The 18,334-nt window shown below is 55.9% G+C and overlaps 1 protein-coding gene across 1 annotated transcript; it reads right to left on the reverse strand.

The window, feature by feature from the left end:
- Positions 1-14,248: 14,248 nt before the first annotated feature.
- On the reverse strand, positions 14,249-17,274 carry SIX1 (SIX homeobox 1). Its single transcript, XM_074821612.1, has 2 exons — positions 16,541-17,274; positions 14,249-15,530 (listed from the first exon to the last, which is right to left on the reverse strand). The coding sequence occupies exons 1-2, from the start codon at positions 17,098-17,100 to the stop codon at positions 15,242-15,244; spliced, it is 849 nt and encodes a 282-aa protein (XP_074677713.1). The 5' UTR covers positions 17,101-17,274; the 3' UTR covers positions 14,249-15,241.
- Positions 17,275-18,334: the final 1,060 nt, after the last annotated feature.

The raw sequence follows: 18,334 nt of genomic DNA on the forward strand, positions 1-18,334 counted from the left end.
TGGTCCCAGCCCAGCTACACGAGAGTGCCTGCCCAGTCCAAACACAGACCTCTGCCCAGCTACATCCAGGAGGCACCTTGGGAAAGTATAAAAACAAGCAGCGAGAATAAACATCCGGATGAGGGCTGAGGAGGGAAACCAAAACACTGAGAGAAGCCAGGAATAATAAGAACCAAAAACAAATAGAAAAGAGCTAACGGGAGCAGCAAATCTAAAAATAAAATGAAAGAACAACAGCAGGGTGGAGGGACTGAGATATTTTGGGGGACTGGCAAAGCATGTAGGGCTTTTAGGGATGAGTCTCACAGCTGTGGGGCTCAGCCTTGAGGCAGACCCGACCTCTCCCCTCTCTGCCTTCTCTCCCAGATGTTGGGGAGGATGGAGAGAGTAGGCTGGGACTCCCAGGAGCTGATTGGGTGGCAGCAATGACAGCAGCCTGCTGCCCATCCCTGTCACATCTCCCCTGGGGGAAAACATGTTTGCTACTGAGGAGCAGGATGCAGACACTGTCCCAGGAGCTGCTGCCCCATCCAAACCCCTTCTTAGCTCCTGCCAGAGGTTGCTCATCCCTCTGACCTGCCTGCGCACTGGCCTATGGGGCTCAGCAAGGCAGGGACCATGTCTGCTCAGCCCAAGTCTGGGGGAAGAAATGTTTCCTGTACACCCCAAATCAGTGATTTCCTGGCTGGAGCTGAACCCTGGTTATCCTGGGAACTGCCCCAGGATGGATCTGCAAATCCTGTCAGTCCAGAGCCATTCACTTGCTCCAACATTTATATCCAGAGATGAAACCACTGAAAATCAAACCCTTCTTTGTTGATTCAGATTCCCTGAAGCACTTCAGCTCCTCAGGCCTAGGTCATATGGAATCAATAGGAGAAAAGAAATAATTTCTTTTTTTCCCCAAGGAATTAACTCGGCTTGCAGCAGGAAGGCTGTACAGGACAGACTCTGCACCTGACTGGCCCATATGGGCAGGATGCGCGGGGTGCACAAACCCTCTGTGGGGAGGCCATTTCAGAGATGGGCATGGGGCCGTTCAGAGGTGGGTTTAAACGTCTGCCTGGCGAGCTGCAGCAGGACTGGGACCTGCCTCCACTTTCTCCAAGCTGACCACACGGCTCCTCTGCAAAATCACCTTCTCTCCAAGGAGGGTCCAAACCCCTCGAGGACAGAGGCCCTACATGGGATGTTCAGACATTTGTTTTTCCTTTGGGGTTTCACTCATTTTTCAGCTGTTGCTCAGGGCTGGGAATCTGCTCCCATAGCCTTTCTCTGCCATCATTGCTCTCCTCACCCTGGCAGCAGCGCTGGCTCCTCGAGGTGGCATTTCCATGGTAGGACTCCAGGAGCTGCAGGGAGTCTGGGAGCATGCTGGAATAAGAAAAAACACTTTGGTCACCTCTTGGCCCTTGATTCAGAGCAGTTGCCCTCTCCAGAAAGCAAGATGAGCTGGGTCACCCTGAGCTGGGTTATGGTCCTGCTGCCACACAACCCACCACATCAGGCCACCCCTTTTCTGCTCTTGGAAGACCCTCAGTCTCATCAGGGCTGCAAGTCCATGGCCACCTAATTAAAACCGATGGTGAATTTTAAATACAGGGAAAAAATAAAACAATAAAAATGAAAGAAATCAGTCTGGACGGAGAGCCAAGGAGGCCACGTGCCAGGAAAGTGAGTCGCCTGCCAGTTTGGCATGGAGTGAATGCTTGGCCTGTTGAGATGAGACGCTGGAGTGGGGTGCACTGAAGAGGCACTTACCATCTTCAGGGGGAAAGGAAAGGTGGGGAAGGGGCCAGGGACGAAGACCAGACAGAACCCGAATGACGGACGAATCCCAAACATGCTCTTCAGCATGAACACGGGTGGTGGGGGAGATTCGAACACGTCCCTGCCGGAGACTTGGCTGGCGTTTGTCAGCACAGCCTCATAAATGACAATACTTCAGCTGCTGCAGACAGGCTCCCACCAAAACCAGAGCCGGAGATACACAGAGCAAGGGATAGTCCCCACCAAGTGCGTTGAGGGTGCTGGGCTGCAGAGCAGTGGAAAAGGGCTCCCAGTGAGCTGGGGAGCACACGGCAATGGGACAAGGAGGAGAGGGATGCAGCCAAGAGCAGTGTGTGACGCATCAACCCCAAGAGTCAGAGGTTCAAAGGATGGTGGAGGCCCCAGACCCCTTTGCCCTGTGTGGGAACAAGACACCCAAATCAGCATCGGGTGCTGAAATGGGGGTGCAGGGCAGCAGCCTGCAGGCTTCTGCTGGGCTGCCCCACGCCAGCAGCAGAGGAGGTGTGGAGGCCGTGCATGACTTTCCCCACTTCCCACCTCTGGCAGCGCACACTGGCAGGCAGCACGGGCTGCTTTCCAGGATCCGGTCTCTCCTTGGCCCCTTTCCCCGGCTCCCCAGGACACGGCACAGCAGACAGTAACATGCCCGCCTCTCTGTGGGCTGGTTTCTTATGACCCAACGCAAGGAGCCTGTGAAAGGAGCAGACACGGCCAAGTTTCCCCTTGTTTTTACTTTCCCCATTTCATTTTGTCTGGGTCCAAATGGTGGGTTTTGAATCCAGCCTTTCCCTTTTGCAGCTCTCCCCCGACGGTCCCAGCAGTGCTGTAAGAAAACGTTAAGTCGGAGGCAGCCAGCACCTCCCTGGCTCTGAAAGCTGTGCCCGGTGGGATCCTGGCCGGATCCTGGGATGGGCTCACAGAGAACTGATGGAAATGCACCACTACTTCATGTCTCTCCTGGGGAAAAAAGGTAATTAGATTGTTCAATGTGCAGGTCTGAGCTTTCAAAGATGGGGTTTTTCCTCCCAAAAGTCCCCCATTTCTGTCCACACACTTCCGGATGCGCAGCCTCCCCAGGGCTGGACCCGCGGAGATTTTCCAACAGGTTTCTCCTAAAAACCTCATCAGGCTTCTCCACCAGCCCCTGTGCATCCCAATCCCCTGGTCATACACTGCTGTAGCTGCACCCTTCACCCTGCAACCTGCTCAGGATCAGGCCCTTTGCAGCCCTTCTTCCCAAAAGCACGTTGCCTGTGAGAAATAAATGCATTTCATACACTAACCCACATGGGTAGAAGATTAAAAGGCAAACAGGGGCTCACTGCTCTCTCCCAAGGCCTCCTGGCTGTGTCCAGATTTGCTGGGGCTGTATCCCCTCCCCTCCTGTCCTCTGGGCATTGCCTGCCCAGCTGCACAGCATCCCAGCGAGCTGACGGGATGAGTGACGGGTAAACAGAGCTTTTCCATGGAAACATTTGTTCAACAAAGAATTGCAAATTTTCATGGCGAGTATCTGGTTTCCTCCAAACTTTTTTGTTGTTGTTTCTGAAAGCTGCCTGGCCAGTCTGGATCTGGCTTTCACAAGCATTTTTTTCCCCTAATGCCTAATTTTCAACAGCTAGGATCTCCCTGCTCTTTTTTGGTTTTTTACTTCTTCTTTAGGTTTCCATCCTTTTTTCAACATAAATGGAAGAGGTGGCATCTCCTTTGGGCTTTTCTGCAGCACACGAACTCCTCCTCGCTAAGAGGTTAGTGATAATGATGGGTCACCCAGGAAGGGACACTTGGCTTTTTAGGCTGAGAAGAGCTTGAATTGGAGAGGTGGGACTGGGCAACCTGCTCTGGGCCACATGAGCACATGGACGTGGGGGAAAATCCAGGTTTTTCACAGAGCCAGTGAGGAGCAGCGGTAATTTGGGGTAACACTGGCTAAAGCTCCTAAAGGACACATTTAAGCACAGAAGGAAGCAAGAGACCATGTCCCAACTGTGCAGAAGGAGCTAAGAGAGGGTGCCTGCAGGGTGTTTGGGTGCCCCTGGAGTGCTGTGACAGCGTGAGGATGTCCCTCTGCCCAAGGAGCCCAGCTCAGCCCCGTGGGCGCGTCTCACTCCATCCCTTTGACCCAACGCTGCCTTTCTCCCTCTGTTTTTCATTTACTTGATTTTTTCAAGCAAATCTGCGCCCATCCTTGGGACGGGGTGGGGCGGGGGGAGGCAGAGACAAGGGTTTCTCCCAGGCGTGTCCCCCGGCATGTGCCCAAGGAGCCAGCGGGGTCCCCGGCACAAGGCGACGGTGACAGCAGGTGGCACTGCAGCCCCAGAAACCGCCGCAGCCGCCCGGGGAGATGCTGTCTTGAGCATCCCCACTGCCACTCCCACAGCTCAGGGCTCAGGCAGAGCAGCCCCCACCCCCTGCACCCCGGGGCGCGTCCCCCGCCTGGGACCCCACCAACGCTCATGATTTCATGCACCGCTGGGCAGAAGGGCTTGGGATATTCCTAACCCACGCCAGAGCAGGACTTTGGGGGGGCAATCGTGTGCTGGGTGAGCACAAGGATAAAACCTGGAGCAGAGAAGCTCCCCTCCTCACTCCGGGGGCGGTGGGACTTGCCGCTCGCTTTTTGGGGTGCAAGAGTCTTAACATGCCTGTTGCTTGCAAACGGGGAAAGCAGGAGGAGGCAAGCAGTCCGAGAAATCAAGGTAGCCCAGACAAAGGGCGACCACCAGCTGCCGCAAACCAGGGGGATTTAGGGAAGGAACCTGAGTTGCTGCAAAACCATGAATGTGAACACAGAATTAAAAAAAAAAACAAAACAAAACAAAACAAAACAAAACCCCAAAAAACCCAACAACATCCTTCCATGAACTATGCTGATCTATGCCAGTAAATTTATACCATTCTCTCCAGTTGTGCCTGCTAAGAATATAACCAGGGGTGCACCATAGCCACTGTTCCCATCCTATAACCGCTCTGTGAGTTCAGGCTTTATTTTTAGCCTGGCTTCCTATGGGCTCTGTCTGATCTGATTTCTCCAGAGAGATTTTTTCTTCTAAATGCCGCCCTCCTGCTAGAAACTCCCATTCTCCCTGGCACTGCTGAAGGGGTTGACCTTTTCAAACAAATTTGAAAGATAATTGGGTCAAATTCGGAAAAAACTGGCAGCCAAATAGAGAAGAGAGAGACCTAAAAGAGCATCCCAGGATGAGACAGACAAGCAGGACTCAGACATCAGAGTAGCTGGTCAGTGGCTCAAGGGAAGTCGGGATTGCTGCTGGAGAAAGGAAAAAAGGATATTTTCCTTCTTTCTTTCTTTGATTTGGCTGGTGTATTATTGCCAAGCTCTTTGTGACTTGCTTTCAAGCAGTTTGCTCTGAGCGTTCAGTCAAAAATATGAGCAGTGTTGGTTAGTGGTGTTTGGTCCCGTGATGTTGTTTCTGGCCAGCAGTTGGTTGAGCTCATGTCTTGTAATTAGTGGGTGGGCTTGAGGAGACCACTGTGGCTTCCGATCTCTCGGGGAAAGGGAGAAAATAAGCAGGATTAAGGAATTTTAGAAAATTATAGGCATTTTCATTTCACATAAGCTTTGCCAGGAACACCAAACTCTGGACAAGGACAGCCACTGCAGAATGCGTTGCCCATGGCCAGGACTAAAAGCCTTTGTTTCTCATCATAGTCACCCAAATAGCTCTGTATGTGTGTGTGTCTGTGTCTGTGTGTATCTGTGTGTGTGTGCACAAATACAGCATTGCCAGCCCAGCAGTCCATGGGCCGGCGGTGGCTGTGGGAACACAGTACCTCTGCAAGATTAAAGGAATATATTCCATCTGCAGACAGAGTTTTACACAGATTTCTTTTTTATAGCAGGATTGCTATAACTGGAGAGACATGAGGGATGCAGAGGACTGTTAGAGCAGGGGAAGCGCTGTCTCTTGCTCTTTTTTAACTAAGCTGATCTGCTGAGGTGACAATGCCATGTATCCAGACCAGCCCACCCGGGCTGTTGGACCCCACTTGAGCTAATCCCCTTCTCACTCACATGGTTTTTCCTGCAGCACAGAGAGGCAGAAAACCAGCCACAAATTTCTGAGGAAAATGCCAATTGTGAAGCTGCAACAACTGAGCAAGAGCCACAGTAGACGTAGCACTCAAAACTGCTTTTCACTAGGGTCTCTGTTTGTCCCTGGTTTAGGGACCTGGCAGGGGGTTGGGACCACAGCTCTGTCTCATTCAACACCCCAGTGGACATCTCCACTGTACATATTCGCTCAGCAGCATTTAAAACTCACAAACAGTTGGTACTGGGTGCTAAATGCACAAAATAAATACAGATGCTGTGTCAGGTGAGCATTTATGCTCCTTCTTCTGCTGCAGGGTGCAGGATCCGACCATCCCATTCCCATCTCAGAGGAAGGATGTTCTACCTCCAGCATCACCAAGCAATCCCTCACTGCTATTTTTCCCAGATAACAACTTCTTCTGGACAGGATTTGAGAACAAGTTCTGTCTTGAGAGAAGGACTGATCTGACATTCAGAGCAGAAGGGATCTGACCAGCCAGGTGCTGAGGCACATGCCCAAAACCATGGCTTTTTAAACTGTAATAGGCACAAACCCCCAATGTCTACTTTATAACTGCAAACAGGGATCTAATCCTGCACACCTTGCTCATGGGAATGGCTTACCAGGAGAGTTGTTCTACAGGATGGCTCTATCAGGTGCATTTATCTCTATATGTACATGTATACATATATGATACGTTTTTGTATTCTGTCTCCCATTCAGTGTAGATATTAATCATATTCTGTTCCACCCAAATGATGTTAAAAGTGGCCTATGTCTCGCTGGTGATGATTTCTTCCACCATCACTTACCTGACTCTCATTTGCAGGCTTACTGCACCAGAGCTGCCAATTTCAAGTCCCTGGGCCCTAAAAGAAGTTTTTACTAAAAACCAGTCAGCTTTGGGCAAAAACCCATTGCTTTTCTACAGCAGGGCTTCAGGCAACAATCGTCACCCCATGGGGACATCTTGGCCTTGGGATGGTGCCCTTTGCTGGCATCTCCCGCCGTGCTGCACGCATCCAGCACCAGGGCAGCGCTCTTCTCCAAACCAGCCAAGGCCCCCCCCCCCCTCCTTATTTCAGCAAAATAACCATGCGATTATTTTTCCACATGAAAGTGCCACGGCGTCCAGGTGGACAATCTGACTCCGGCTGAGCTGCCTGGAATCCCTGCGGTTTTGATTTTCAGTGGAGAACAATCTTATCAGCCCAGATTGTACACAGAGATAGGGAGCCTTGGGGTAGGGTTGCATAAGCACAGATTGCCTCAGCTGGGATGGGGAAGGCTCTGCTCTCGCTGTATTTATTTGTTTTCCCCACTGCAGGTTTCAGGTTCTCCTGGTGACCATCATTTCAGCTTTTTTTCCCCGCTCATTGTTTGAGCAGCCGAGCCTTCCTCATGGATCACTGGGCAGGAGGTTCAATTTAAATCCGTCCTCAGCCCTCGGCCACTTGCATGTTGCCTTGAGAGATTTCTTGCAAATAGGGTGTTTTTTCCCCACCCCACTATGGTTCTTCTCTGGGCGAGGGTGGGATGGGCCCCAGTTTGGGATGGATGTGATTCCCCCCTCCCTCGGCACACCCGTTTTGGCCTCTTCCCCTCCTGTCAGCTCCTCTTTCAAATCTGGCACTGAGTGGGCACCTTGTCTCCGATTGCAAAGGCAGGATATACAGTTTCCGCGGAGGCCATCAGCAAATAGCTGTGGCTACGTAACTCTGGCAGAAGAGGGGAGTGAGGACAGAGAGGCATCCTGAGCAAAGCAAATGCCCCAAAACATCACCCAAAGGAGCACTGGGGGGTGCAGACTCAGACACTCGTGTGTCTGAGGACAGCACATGCTGCAGCTGGTGCTGACATGGGGGTCTCCTCCTACACCATGCGATGTGATGCTCCCAGGGCAGTCCCCTCATGTGCCACCCAAGGGGATGGGGCGGCAGGGCCTGAATGCACCCATGTGACCTCCATGCTGGGGAGCTGGGACGTCACTGGGACCTGGCACAAAAAGTCACCATGCAAGTCAGAGTGTGTCTTTTGGAAAACATTTGTTTGAAGTTAACCCTGCAGTGGCACGGGAGCCATCGTGTGCACGTTGAACTCCCCTTTGCTGTGGGAAAACCTTATGTCTTGGTCCTATTCATGGCTTTTGCTCCTTTTGTCTCTTTTCCTCCCAGTTTAGGGAATTTTAAGAAATCTCCTTTGTACTGATGCCTTCAGATCATCTAACATCACCTCTTTTCCTTCTCTAGGATAGATTACCAAATCTAACACATCCATAAACCAGAAGGGACCACTGTGACAAGCTGGTTGGATGTCTGGTGTGCCATGAGCCCAGATCAAGCCTGCTAAACATCTCCCAAAAAGTCATCACAGTGTAGGGGGTTGATACTCCTCTCTGCTGAAACGTACACCTATCTTTTAGGCTTGAATCAGGACATGCAGAGTGATCTGAATGCAGGCCAGAGTGGAGTAGTGAGGGTGACCATCCTTACCATGATCATCATGTCTGCTGTCACAGTCTTTGGCTGCACCACTGTCCCCCACCACCCTGGTACTGAGTTCCCATGGGCTTGTGATGGCCAAGCAGGTCAGCAGCAGAGCCCCAAAGCCCCCTTGCTGAAGGTCTCCTCCAGCGCAGGCCCTGCCCATAGATGGGGATCTTAGAGACAGAGCAGAAGTTGAGTCTCTGGACAAGCAGCCTGCAGCTCCTTCTCCTCACACCCCGATTTGCCTTTGCCCCCAGGGGGGTCTTTGAACCTTATCCAGGTTACCCTTCAGACCTGGTTACCCTTCAGAAGTAGATCCCACACACGGAGGTAAGAGATGGGGCTGGTACAGCCCAGGGTGGCATCAGCTTCTTGGCCAACATGTTGCACTAAGAGCACCTCTCTGCTTCATCAGGCACTGTGTCTCCTGGGGACAGCACAGCTCCAGCATCCCCGTGTCCTTTGCCTGCACTATTCCTTCCAAGAAATACTCCCACCTCCCCATCAAGCCCCTCCTGGGCTTTTGGGGATGCTGACTTGAGGGGCACTCTTGCCAACAGAGAAGCCTCCCAGCTCAGGCCTCAGCATCTCCCCCTCCCATGGGGGCAGCAGTGATGTGTGGTCCAGCCTGGGCCATCCCAGCAGTGTAAAATCACTGTGTGCTTTCCCCCACTGTGCACCCAACAGCCGCCAAACGCCCAGGGGAGCATGGGCACCCCCACCTCAGCTCCACTGCAAAGGGCATGTGACACAAGCCACCAACGGTCTTCTGTGCTGACAGGGTTGGAAGCCACCACGCCAGGGGACAGACGTGTCCCCTGCAGCCGAGCGCTGCTGAGCCCTCACACCATGCCGGGCTCCTGCTCACTTCAGCACTGCTCATGCCGAGGAGCAATGCAGGCGAAGCCCTGCCCAGGCGGGCAGAAGGCAGCCTCTGGCTATGGGGAACCAAGCAGCCTGCGGCCAAGCACTTGGGCAAGTTCTGCGGTTTCTTCATCCCAGTGCCTCTCCTCAGCCCTGGAGGGCTCCCAGGAAGGGAACAGCAGTTTTAGAGTTGGTGCTCCCTCCCTCTTGCGCTCCTTCTCTCCCTGCTTCCCCGCCGCCTCCAGGAGATTAGGCATACGAAGATCTTAATTCCCTAAATACATCTCTGATTTGTTCTAGTGTGACACAGCCCTTCTGTTGAACGAAGCACATGCCGAGGCCATGCCTGTCTGCAGCCCTGGCACTGCCGCAAAATCCGTCCCGAGCCTGCACGGGCAGCGCTGCGGGTCCCCGTGACACCCACCACCCCATACAGGGCAGCAGGAGCAGCAAGGGGTGGACAGGCATCCTTTGGGGCTCAGGAGAAGAGCCCTGATGGTTTGCAGATGTGATTTCATTTTTCAATTGTTTCTAATTTGCTTGGGGTTTTTTTTTTCAATTCTAGAAAAGAGACAATTTCTTCAGGGAGTGTTAGCCACAAGCCTCATTTGGCATTGTTTTTTAGTCAATTGGTTTTGTCTTGTATTATTAGGAATATTGTATTACATAATGATAAGCCGCGGCGACTTATTATGGGGACTATAAAGGAGGCAGCGTGGGCGTGTGGAGCACCAGCCGCCGGCGCGGGGCAGCCGCCCTCCCCGCCTCGTCATCTGCCCTTGCTCTGACCTTCAGCAGGTCTGTTGTCTCACTGGGTCTCAGTTTCCCCTCCTGTAAAACAGGGCTGATACATGCTCCAGCTGTTAGCTTAAAAGCTTTTCCATCCTTAAGTCAGGAAAAGGATGAGCTTTTGCCCTTTCTTCCATCCCAAGAAGCAGAAGTGAGGATTTTCTATACCTCTTCTATCACGGCTGAAAGCCATTGGAGTCTGAGCAGGTACAGCACTGTACCAAAGCAAGCCTGACCCCTGCAGAACTGGGCTGTGGGTGAGAAGCGGAGGCAGAGACGGGAAGGAGCCGCTCTGCTCATGGAGGCATTTTCCAGAGGTGTTGGACAAATGAAAACAGGAAATCATAATTGAACTAAATCTGCCTCTTTAACCTCATTGTTAGGATTGGGATTATATGCCTCAGAGAAAGTCCAACTTTTGTTTAAAATTTGGGGAGGTGGAAGCAAATGCTAGAAACCACGGGGAGAGAGGAAATGTTCCTGCACTCGGTGACAAGTCCAGCTGGAAGGAAAGACAAGGTGGCATGAGATGGGGGTTCAGCCCAGTGCCCTCTTTCCAGACAGCATCAAGCTGCTGTTGGGGCGAGAGCTGATAATCTCTGGGGAGCCTGGTAATTTTCTCTCTCTGCCTGAAGATTAAAGCTATTTTTCCTCTGTTTCCATATTTAAAATTGTGTCCACGTCCAGTTGGGAAATATGGTGGTGTCTCAGGTTACTTTGTACACTTGAGCTGAACCAAAGCTCCTGTAGATCCGGCCTCTGCCACCTCTGCTGTCCCCACACAGCACCTGGTGCCCTCAGAAAGCCTGATGGCTTCAGCCACAGCAGGAACAGGAAAATCCACCCGTGAAAATGGATTGCCACAGCCAGGTCGGCCAAGCACTGCATTGGCTGTACCTTCACTGCTTCAGATGCTGTTAATGGGATCCGCGTGCGTCAGGCAGGTTAAAGCACCTGCCTCTGAAGGTAGCATATGCAGAGACCCAGCAGTGTCACCCCATAGTGAGCTCGTCCTCAGACACAAAATTACCGACAGTGAAGCGCACCAGGTAGGCAGACAGGGAGGTTTCCACCAGTGGCTGTGCAGTGTCCATAAGCTGCTCTATGGAGAAAAGTAGGAGTAAGGGAGAAGCTCAGAGGTGAAGAGCTATCTCGGGGTGTGTGCTGTTTTCTTTACAGGTCTGCAGAGTCCAAAGCACTTTAATAATAGCTAAACAATTGTTAAATAGTACTTTATCTTCAGGCTGGATAACAACACAAGCAGCCGCTGGCTGCCTAGTGACAGGCAGCTCGATAAAACCATCTATCCAGGAGGGAGGGAGGCTGGATGCCTTGGCCCAATCCTGCCTGTACTGCACACCCTGTCTCCTTCCAGCTGCCAAACCTGTGTGCTCAAAACGAAGCTCCGACATCTGGCTGAGCTGGCCTGGCTTGCAAAGACACAGAGCACAAAGGTCTCCTGACCACATCGCGGCTCCGGGCTCCTGGCATTGCAGATAGGGATGATGGAGCTTTCAGGAGCCAGGCCTAGAAATGTTGCATTTAAATCCATCGGCTGAGCGAGCATTCGTTCCTCACCATGGGCCTCTCTGGAGGATTTGCCAGCACGTGGCCCAGGGCTGTGGGGGCTGAGAGCGGGACTGTACCTGCCCCTCTGTGGGGCTGGGGGGCAACGGGGCTGGGGAGCCAGGCAGGGGCTGGCAGCGGGGCAGAGGCAGAGTGGGCGTGCGGCTCATGCATGGGACAACGCTGGCTCACCATGACCCAGGAAATTAAGTGAAGAGAGAAGAGGGGGGTTGGCTTTCTTCTTGGGTGTTTGTTTTTATACACTGAATTTCCTGCTCTGGAATCTTAAGTGTAACCCCCCCCCGCTCCGGGCTACCCCCAGCACGGACGTAGGTTGGGGAGAAGCGGGCTGCCCGTCTGACTCCGCTGGAGGAAGAGGTGCTTACGGTAGAGGTGACCTTTCTAAATCCCTGCTTTGGACAGACATTTCCAATAAGTGCTGAAAAAAATCCTGCCAGTTCCAGCTTTCTCAGCCTGCTCTCCATTTTCCTTCCATCCTCTCCAGGCTGAATTTAATCCGAGAAGGTTCCTTTGAGCTTTTGTGTGTTGCTGGGGGAGATGTGGGCGCACAAGGGATCGCGTTACAACTTTCATTTCCTGAAATGTTTGAGGGAACATCCAGGGTTTTATCCACACATCAGGCAAAGTTGAAGGCTCAGATTTCAGGTCTTGTCACTCAGCTGTCACCAGACAAATGAGCCTCTCAGAGCTGGAGACGGAGAGAGCTACCTGCTATTCATGACCCTGAAAGCAGGTGATCACTCATGGGAAAAGCAGGTAGAATTAATCATTCCGCTGTTCTCCATTTCCTCCCCTTTTTTGGCTGACCTGGCCGCAGTGTGAAATCTGTCCTGGGGGGTGAGCGGGAGCGGGGCTGGGGGGGAGCAAATTAACTCCTTCCTGCCGGTGGAAATACAAAGCAGAGCGAGGTGAGAAACAGCCGCAGGCTGCCTCCCCGGGCTGACTTTGCTGTGAAAAGCTTGCTGCGAGGTCAAGCCTAATCGAGGAGAGCTCAGCAACCTGCGCCTGGCTCAGTTCCAAGGCCTCCCTGGTCCTACCTGCCCGCCGGCCCCTTCCTCAGTTTGGGGGGGAAGGAGGGGGGGGTACTTCCAAGGGTGGGGCCCTCAGTATCCTCCATCCCTCCTTGCCACTATCCGCCTGTTGACAGCCTCGTCCCTCGCCCTGTTAGGGACGGGTGGCCGGGGGGGCGGCGGGGCGCAGCTTGCGCAGCCCTGCGCAGAGCTGCCCGGTCCCACTCCGCAGCCGTCGGGCCTGACAGCAGCCCCGGCCCGCAGGACTGCGCTGGGGAAGGGGTGTTTAGGCGAGGGGGACACCCCCTGGCAGCTCTTTCCCCCCTCGAAAGTCAGCCCTGCCGCTGCCTGCGCGCAGGAAGCGCCTCTGCGCTGTCTGCTTTGAAAATAACCCCCGGTTTGCGAGTCCCGGCTTTGGCTTTCCCGCCCCGCAGGGCTGGAGCCCCGGGCAATATTTATCCTTTCTCTTCACCGAGCCCGTGGCTTGGGAAAAAAAAAAAAAAAAAAACGGAGCTGGAGCTTATCCATCCTGGGGGCACAGAGCCCGCGGCTGCTCACCCTAAAAACCTTCCTCGTTTCCCTGGGGGTTCCCCCCTTTTCTGCCCGAGGGGCTGGGAGCCGCTGCGCTGCTTGGTGGCGGATCACAGCCGGGCTGAATAAGCCCCCGGGAAGGGCCATGAGGGGCCCCGGGTGGGGCAAAGGGTGAGGCTGGACAGGGGGGCACGAACCGTCCCCCCAGTTCCCGCGGGGCGAGCAGCGGGGCCCGGCTCCAGGCCCCCCCACGGGCCGTGGTCGCTGCGCACGGACGGGGAGGGGCTTCGTGCTCCCCCCTACGACGTCGGGTTTTGCCCCGGCTCCACCCGCGGCCGTGGATGCGCGCAGACACGCAGATGCGCGCCCAAGCGCGGTATTTGCGCCCTCCGCCCTGCTCCCACGGAGTCGCGTTGGATGCTGCCGGGGAGGGGGGGGGGGGGGGGATCCCCCACTGCCCCGGCCGTGCCCCCCAAATAGTGGAGGGCGCAGAAGCCCGGCGGGATCTGGGCTGGGCGCCCCGAGGGGGCGGCCGGTGCCAGACCGGAGGGTGGAGGGAAACCGTCAGTGCAGCCGGGCCCCGGGCCCCCGCTGCCCCGCAGCCGGAGTCGAGGGCGGGGGGGGGGGGGGGGGGGATCCTCCACTCCGTCCCGGCGCGAGTGGGGGGTCCGCGGGGGGCTCTGGAGCGTGTCCGTGTGCCGGGGACGGCGGGACTGAGCGGGAAGGACGCAGAGCGCTGCGGCCGCGCAAGACCCTCCTGCAGAGGGTGACATTTCTCCACGGCCCAAGACCCCGAGAACAAACACGGCAGCGACTTAAATAAACACGCGCTTAATGATGCAAAACGCTAACGCGGGGCGGGGGCATGGGGGGGGACAACAGCACCAGCGGCCCGGCCGCAGCGAGGCCCCGACGGGGCGGGGGACTAGTCGCTCCCTCTGGGCCGGGCGACCGACTCCCACGGGTGGAGCCCATGCGAGCCGCTCCGGCAGGTCCCCTCTCCTTCTCCTTCCTCGGTTTCGAAGGGACCGGCTCCCCCCGCAGCCCCTGCGATGCAGCCCGTGGGGTGGGGGGTTACGGATGGGCAGAGGGGCACGGGCTCGCCCCTGAAAAGAGAAGCGCAGCCTGGGTGTTCCGCCATCAGCGTTGTTTAATTTAGACTGTCTAGGTACAATAGAAAATAAACCTGAAAGCACATGCGATTTTTGGTAACAAATACTCGAGACAGGCAGCGTCGTCCGCGGGCTCCCTGCAAGCCGGAGGAGGAAGGCGCTGAGCGGGGACAGACGGGAGAAGGCAACGTGGAGCTGGCGGGGCAGCCCGAGGACACTCGCTCAGGAGGAAACGGCCGTCGACTTTTTATTATTATTAATATTCTCCTAATTTTTAGCCACATCGATGCACTGAGGAGAAGGAAGCCGGGGGGCGCAGGCCCACGGGAGCTCGCTCGCTCACTGCCTCGCACAGCCGCGGTAAGACATAGGCACTTGTTAAAACTCTAATACTGCAGCTTTTGCCTTTTTCTTTTTTTTTTTTTCCTTTTTTTTTTTTTAATTTAAACTACATCGAAATCTTTCTGGTAAGGCTAAATATGAAAAATGTAAACGTAACTTCCCCTCCCTTCTGCTGCCACAGCCCAGGGCTCAGTACAGCGCTCCACTCCCTCTGCCTCCATCCCAGCTCCTCGCCGGCCCTGCGGGGACCCGGCCGGGCTGTGCCGGCCGCCCCTGCCCCACCGCCCCTGCGGGGCTGGCAGTTATTTGGGTGGAAGCGGATCCAGCTGGGGTTGGTTGGGTTTTTTTGTTTTAATTTCCTTTTTTTTTTTTTTTTTTTTTTGTAATTCCCGTTGGGACCAGCTCGAAGAGCTGAGGGTTTCTGCCGCTCTCTGCGTTTGGCTACGTGGAAAAAAAAAAATAAAAATAATAAAAATCATGGTGATAGTGGGAGACGCTGGGGGGGAACTGGACCAGGAGCCGATGTGGGGTTGTGTGAAAAGAGCCGAGAGTCCCGTCAAGCATCGGCGGGTGAGCTGTAAAACGGGATGCTGTCCTCTATGTACAACCCAGAGCCTCTGTCCCCGAGCAAAACCTCCTCTCCCGATCCTCCGGCCGCCCGCCGTGGGCCTTTAGGATCCCAGATCCACCAGGCTGGACGTGAGGGGTCCCAGCAGCGAGTCCTGGAGCTGGTGACCTTGGAGGCTGTGAGGGGTCTGGGATGCGGCTAAACCGCTCAGGGAGTAGCCGGAGCTCCTGGCGTGGCTGAGGTTTCCCTGCAAGAGCAGGACCGAGTTCTGATCCGGGCTTTGGGGAGGAGAAAACTCTTCCTCGGAGCTGGACATGAGGGGTTTGCTCCCATCCAAAGGCGAGAGTTGGTTCGGTTTGTTGGTGGCCGCGTTGTTGTTTTCCGTGTTCTCCCTGCGGAAAAAAACAAAACAAAAAAAAAACAAAAACAAAAACAAACCCCACAACGGGGATGTTACGGCGGGCAGGAGGCGCCGGGGATGGGCGCTGTGCTAATGCTCCCGGTAAATCCTTCGCGTTTTATTTCATCGTGGGAGCAGACGCCTCTCCCCGACAGAAAAAAAAAAAAAATAAAAGCGCCCCTAATATTTTCATAACGGATCGTCCCCGTTTCTTTTTACCCTCCTATAAATAGGCGTACACCGCACAGCCCGGTAATTTAGGTGAGGAGGAAAAATTGGAGGAGGAGGAGGGGGGATTTTTCTCTTTTTAATTAAAAATGAAAGCGCGGCCCGGGGACGAGCAGGGTGCGGGGTTTTCTCTAGCAGGCTCGGTGGGGAGCTTGCTGGAGGCGATAAAAAGTGGGGGGGATGTTCTTCCGTGCTTGTCTGCTTCGCCGGGCCGAGCCGCCGTCCCGCACCGAGGCCACCCCGGGCGGCGCCGCCCGGGGTGGCCTCGGGACGGGACGGGGGCTCGGCCCGGCCATCGCGTCCCCATCCCGGTTTCCCTCTGATTTATACCCTTTCCCTCCCGGGGTTTCATCTCCCTCCTCCTCCAGCCTTCGGAGCTCCCAAACACGGCATCCCGAGCGCTTCCCCGGAGGCTCCGGGACGGCGTCGCTCCCGGTTTTATTCGGGACGGCAGGCAGCAAACAAAGGCGGCGGAGCGGCCTGGAGAGGCCGGTGAGGGGCTCGTTGTTCCCCCCCCACCCCCCCCCCCCACCCCAGGCAGGTGGGGTCGGGCAGCAGAGAGAGGGCTTGCGGTGGATCTCGGGTGGAAAACCCACTTGGGTTTCCACGGAGGGGTAAAACGCAACGCGATTTTGGGAAGAAAAAAAAAAAAAAAAAAAAGGGATTTGGAGGAGAGCGAGGTATTTTCGCCGCTCTCATCCCATCCGCCGCTTCCCCGCACGGGGGAGCGGGGAGAAAAGGGGGTGAAGGAAGGGATGGGGGGGTGGCACGTACCTTTCCTTCGCCTCCGCCGCTCGGTCCCGCTGCCTCCGGTTCTTGAACCAGTTGCTGACCTGGGTGGTGGTGAGACCGGTGGCTTCCGCCAGCTCCCGCTTTTCCCGGGGAGAAGGGTAGGGGTTGTGGGCGTACCATTCCCGCAGGACGCCCCGGGATTTCTCCTTGAAGCAGTAACTCGTCTCCTCGCCGTCCCAGATGGTGCGGGGCAAAGGGAATTTTCGGCGGACGCGGTATTTGCCGACGGCGCCCAAGGGTCTGCCCCGCAGTTTCTCGGCTTCCACGTAGTGCGCCTTCAGCCAGAGCTGCTGCAGCTTGGGGTGGTTGTGGGGGGAGAACTGGTGGCTCTCCAGGATCTTGTAGAGCTCGCGGAAGTTGCCGCGGTGGAAGGCCACCACCGCCTTGGCCTTCAGGACGCTCTCGTTCTTGTGCAGGTGGTCGCAGGCCGGCAGCGACCAGAGGAACCGGCCCAACCTCTCCAGGTTCCCCCCTTGCTGCAGCACCTCGCAGACGCAGGCGACCTGCTCCTGCGTGAAGCCAAACGACGGCAGCATCGACATGGCCGAGCGCGGCGGCGGCAGGAGGAGGAGGAGGAAGAGGAGGAGGAGGCGGCGGCGGGCACCCCGCGGGAGCGCGGCGGCGGAGGGGCGGGGGGGAGCCGCCCGCCGGGCCCGGGCCCGGTCCCGATCCCGGCCCCAGAGCGGGGAGGCGCGGCGGCAGCCGGGGGCGAGCAGGAGGGCGAGCGGGGATGCTCGTCGCGGCGCCGGGGGGACTTTGTCCCCGCTCGGCCGCCGCCGCGCTTAAAGCGCCCGAGCCCCCGCGCCGCGCTGATTGGGCGCCCGCGGCTCGGCCCCGGCCCGGCCCGGCCCAGCCCAGCCCAGCCCGGCCCAGCCCAGCCCGGCCCGGCGGGCAGAGCCTCGGCACGGGCGGGCGGGGCCTGGCGGCGGGGACCCGGCCCCGGCCCTGGCCGCCGCGGCTGCGCTTCCCGCCGCCGCCTCTGCGCGGGTGCGGCCCCGGCCCCTGCCGCTGTGGGGGGAGCCCCGCCGCCCCCCGGGCGCATCCCTGGGGAAGCAGCTCCCCGAGGACTTTGTCTTTCTTCCACTTTCCTTTTTTTTAATTCCCCAAAACTGCTGCCCCCCCCGCCCCCCCTCCCCGCCCGCTCCCGTCCCCTGCCAAGACAGCCCGTATTTAATTACCTTAATGCTGGGGATGAATAAATAATGCTTTAGTGAATAACTAAATAACACGCGGGAGCCGTGCGCCCCCTCCTGCCCCCCGTTCATCCACGGAGGGGGGGGGGTGTCCCGGCGGGGGCGGCGCGGCAGGTCGGGGGCAGCCCCACGGAACCCCCACGGAAGCCGTGCAGGCGACGGGCAGCAACACTGCACCGACCGGCGGCGCTTTAATTAGCCTAATCCTCATTTGCACACCTCGCTCGAAAGCAATTATTTTTAAAAAAATTAGAAAACAATTAGGCTCCCTAAGCAAAGATAATCTATTGTCAGTAGCGAGGACGGGCTGGGAGATGAGGACAATGCGCGGAGATAAGGGCAGGGGAGCGGTGGGAAGAGGGTGTCTTTAGGACTGTATTTATCTTTGATTAGATAAGTCGAAACTAGTATTTTAAGCACACTCCAGGATGCTTTTGATTCAAGAATGGGTTCGCTCCGAGGGTGCTAATAACCATCGCGGGGCTCTTTAAAACCTGTTTGTCTTCACTGAAGGCGTTGGGATTTATTTGACTTTAAATGCTCAAAGTGACGAGCAGCCCGTTTGTGGCCGAGGCGGAGAAGG

This window comes from Strix aluco, chromosome 4, assembly GCF_031877795.1.
Source record: "Strix aluco isolate bStrAlu1 chromosome 4, bStrAlu1.hap1, whole genome shotgun sequence".
Lineage (NCBI taxonomy): Eukaryota > Metazoa > Chordata > Aves > Strigiformes > Strigidae > Strix > Strix aluco.

Bases quoted from the DNA above. Each gene is read 5' to 3' on its own strand.
- SIX1 (XM_074821612.1), bottom strand. From the start codon at position 17,100: ATGTCGATGCTGCCGTCGTTTGGCTTCACGCAGGAGCAGGTCGCCTGC. The intron at 15,531-16,540 runs GTACGTGCCACC...TTTTTTCCGCAG, and splicing joins GCGGCGGAGGCGAAGGAAAG to GGAGAACACGGAAAACAACA.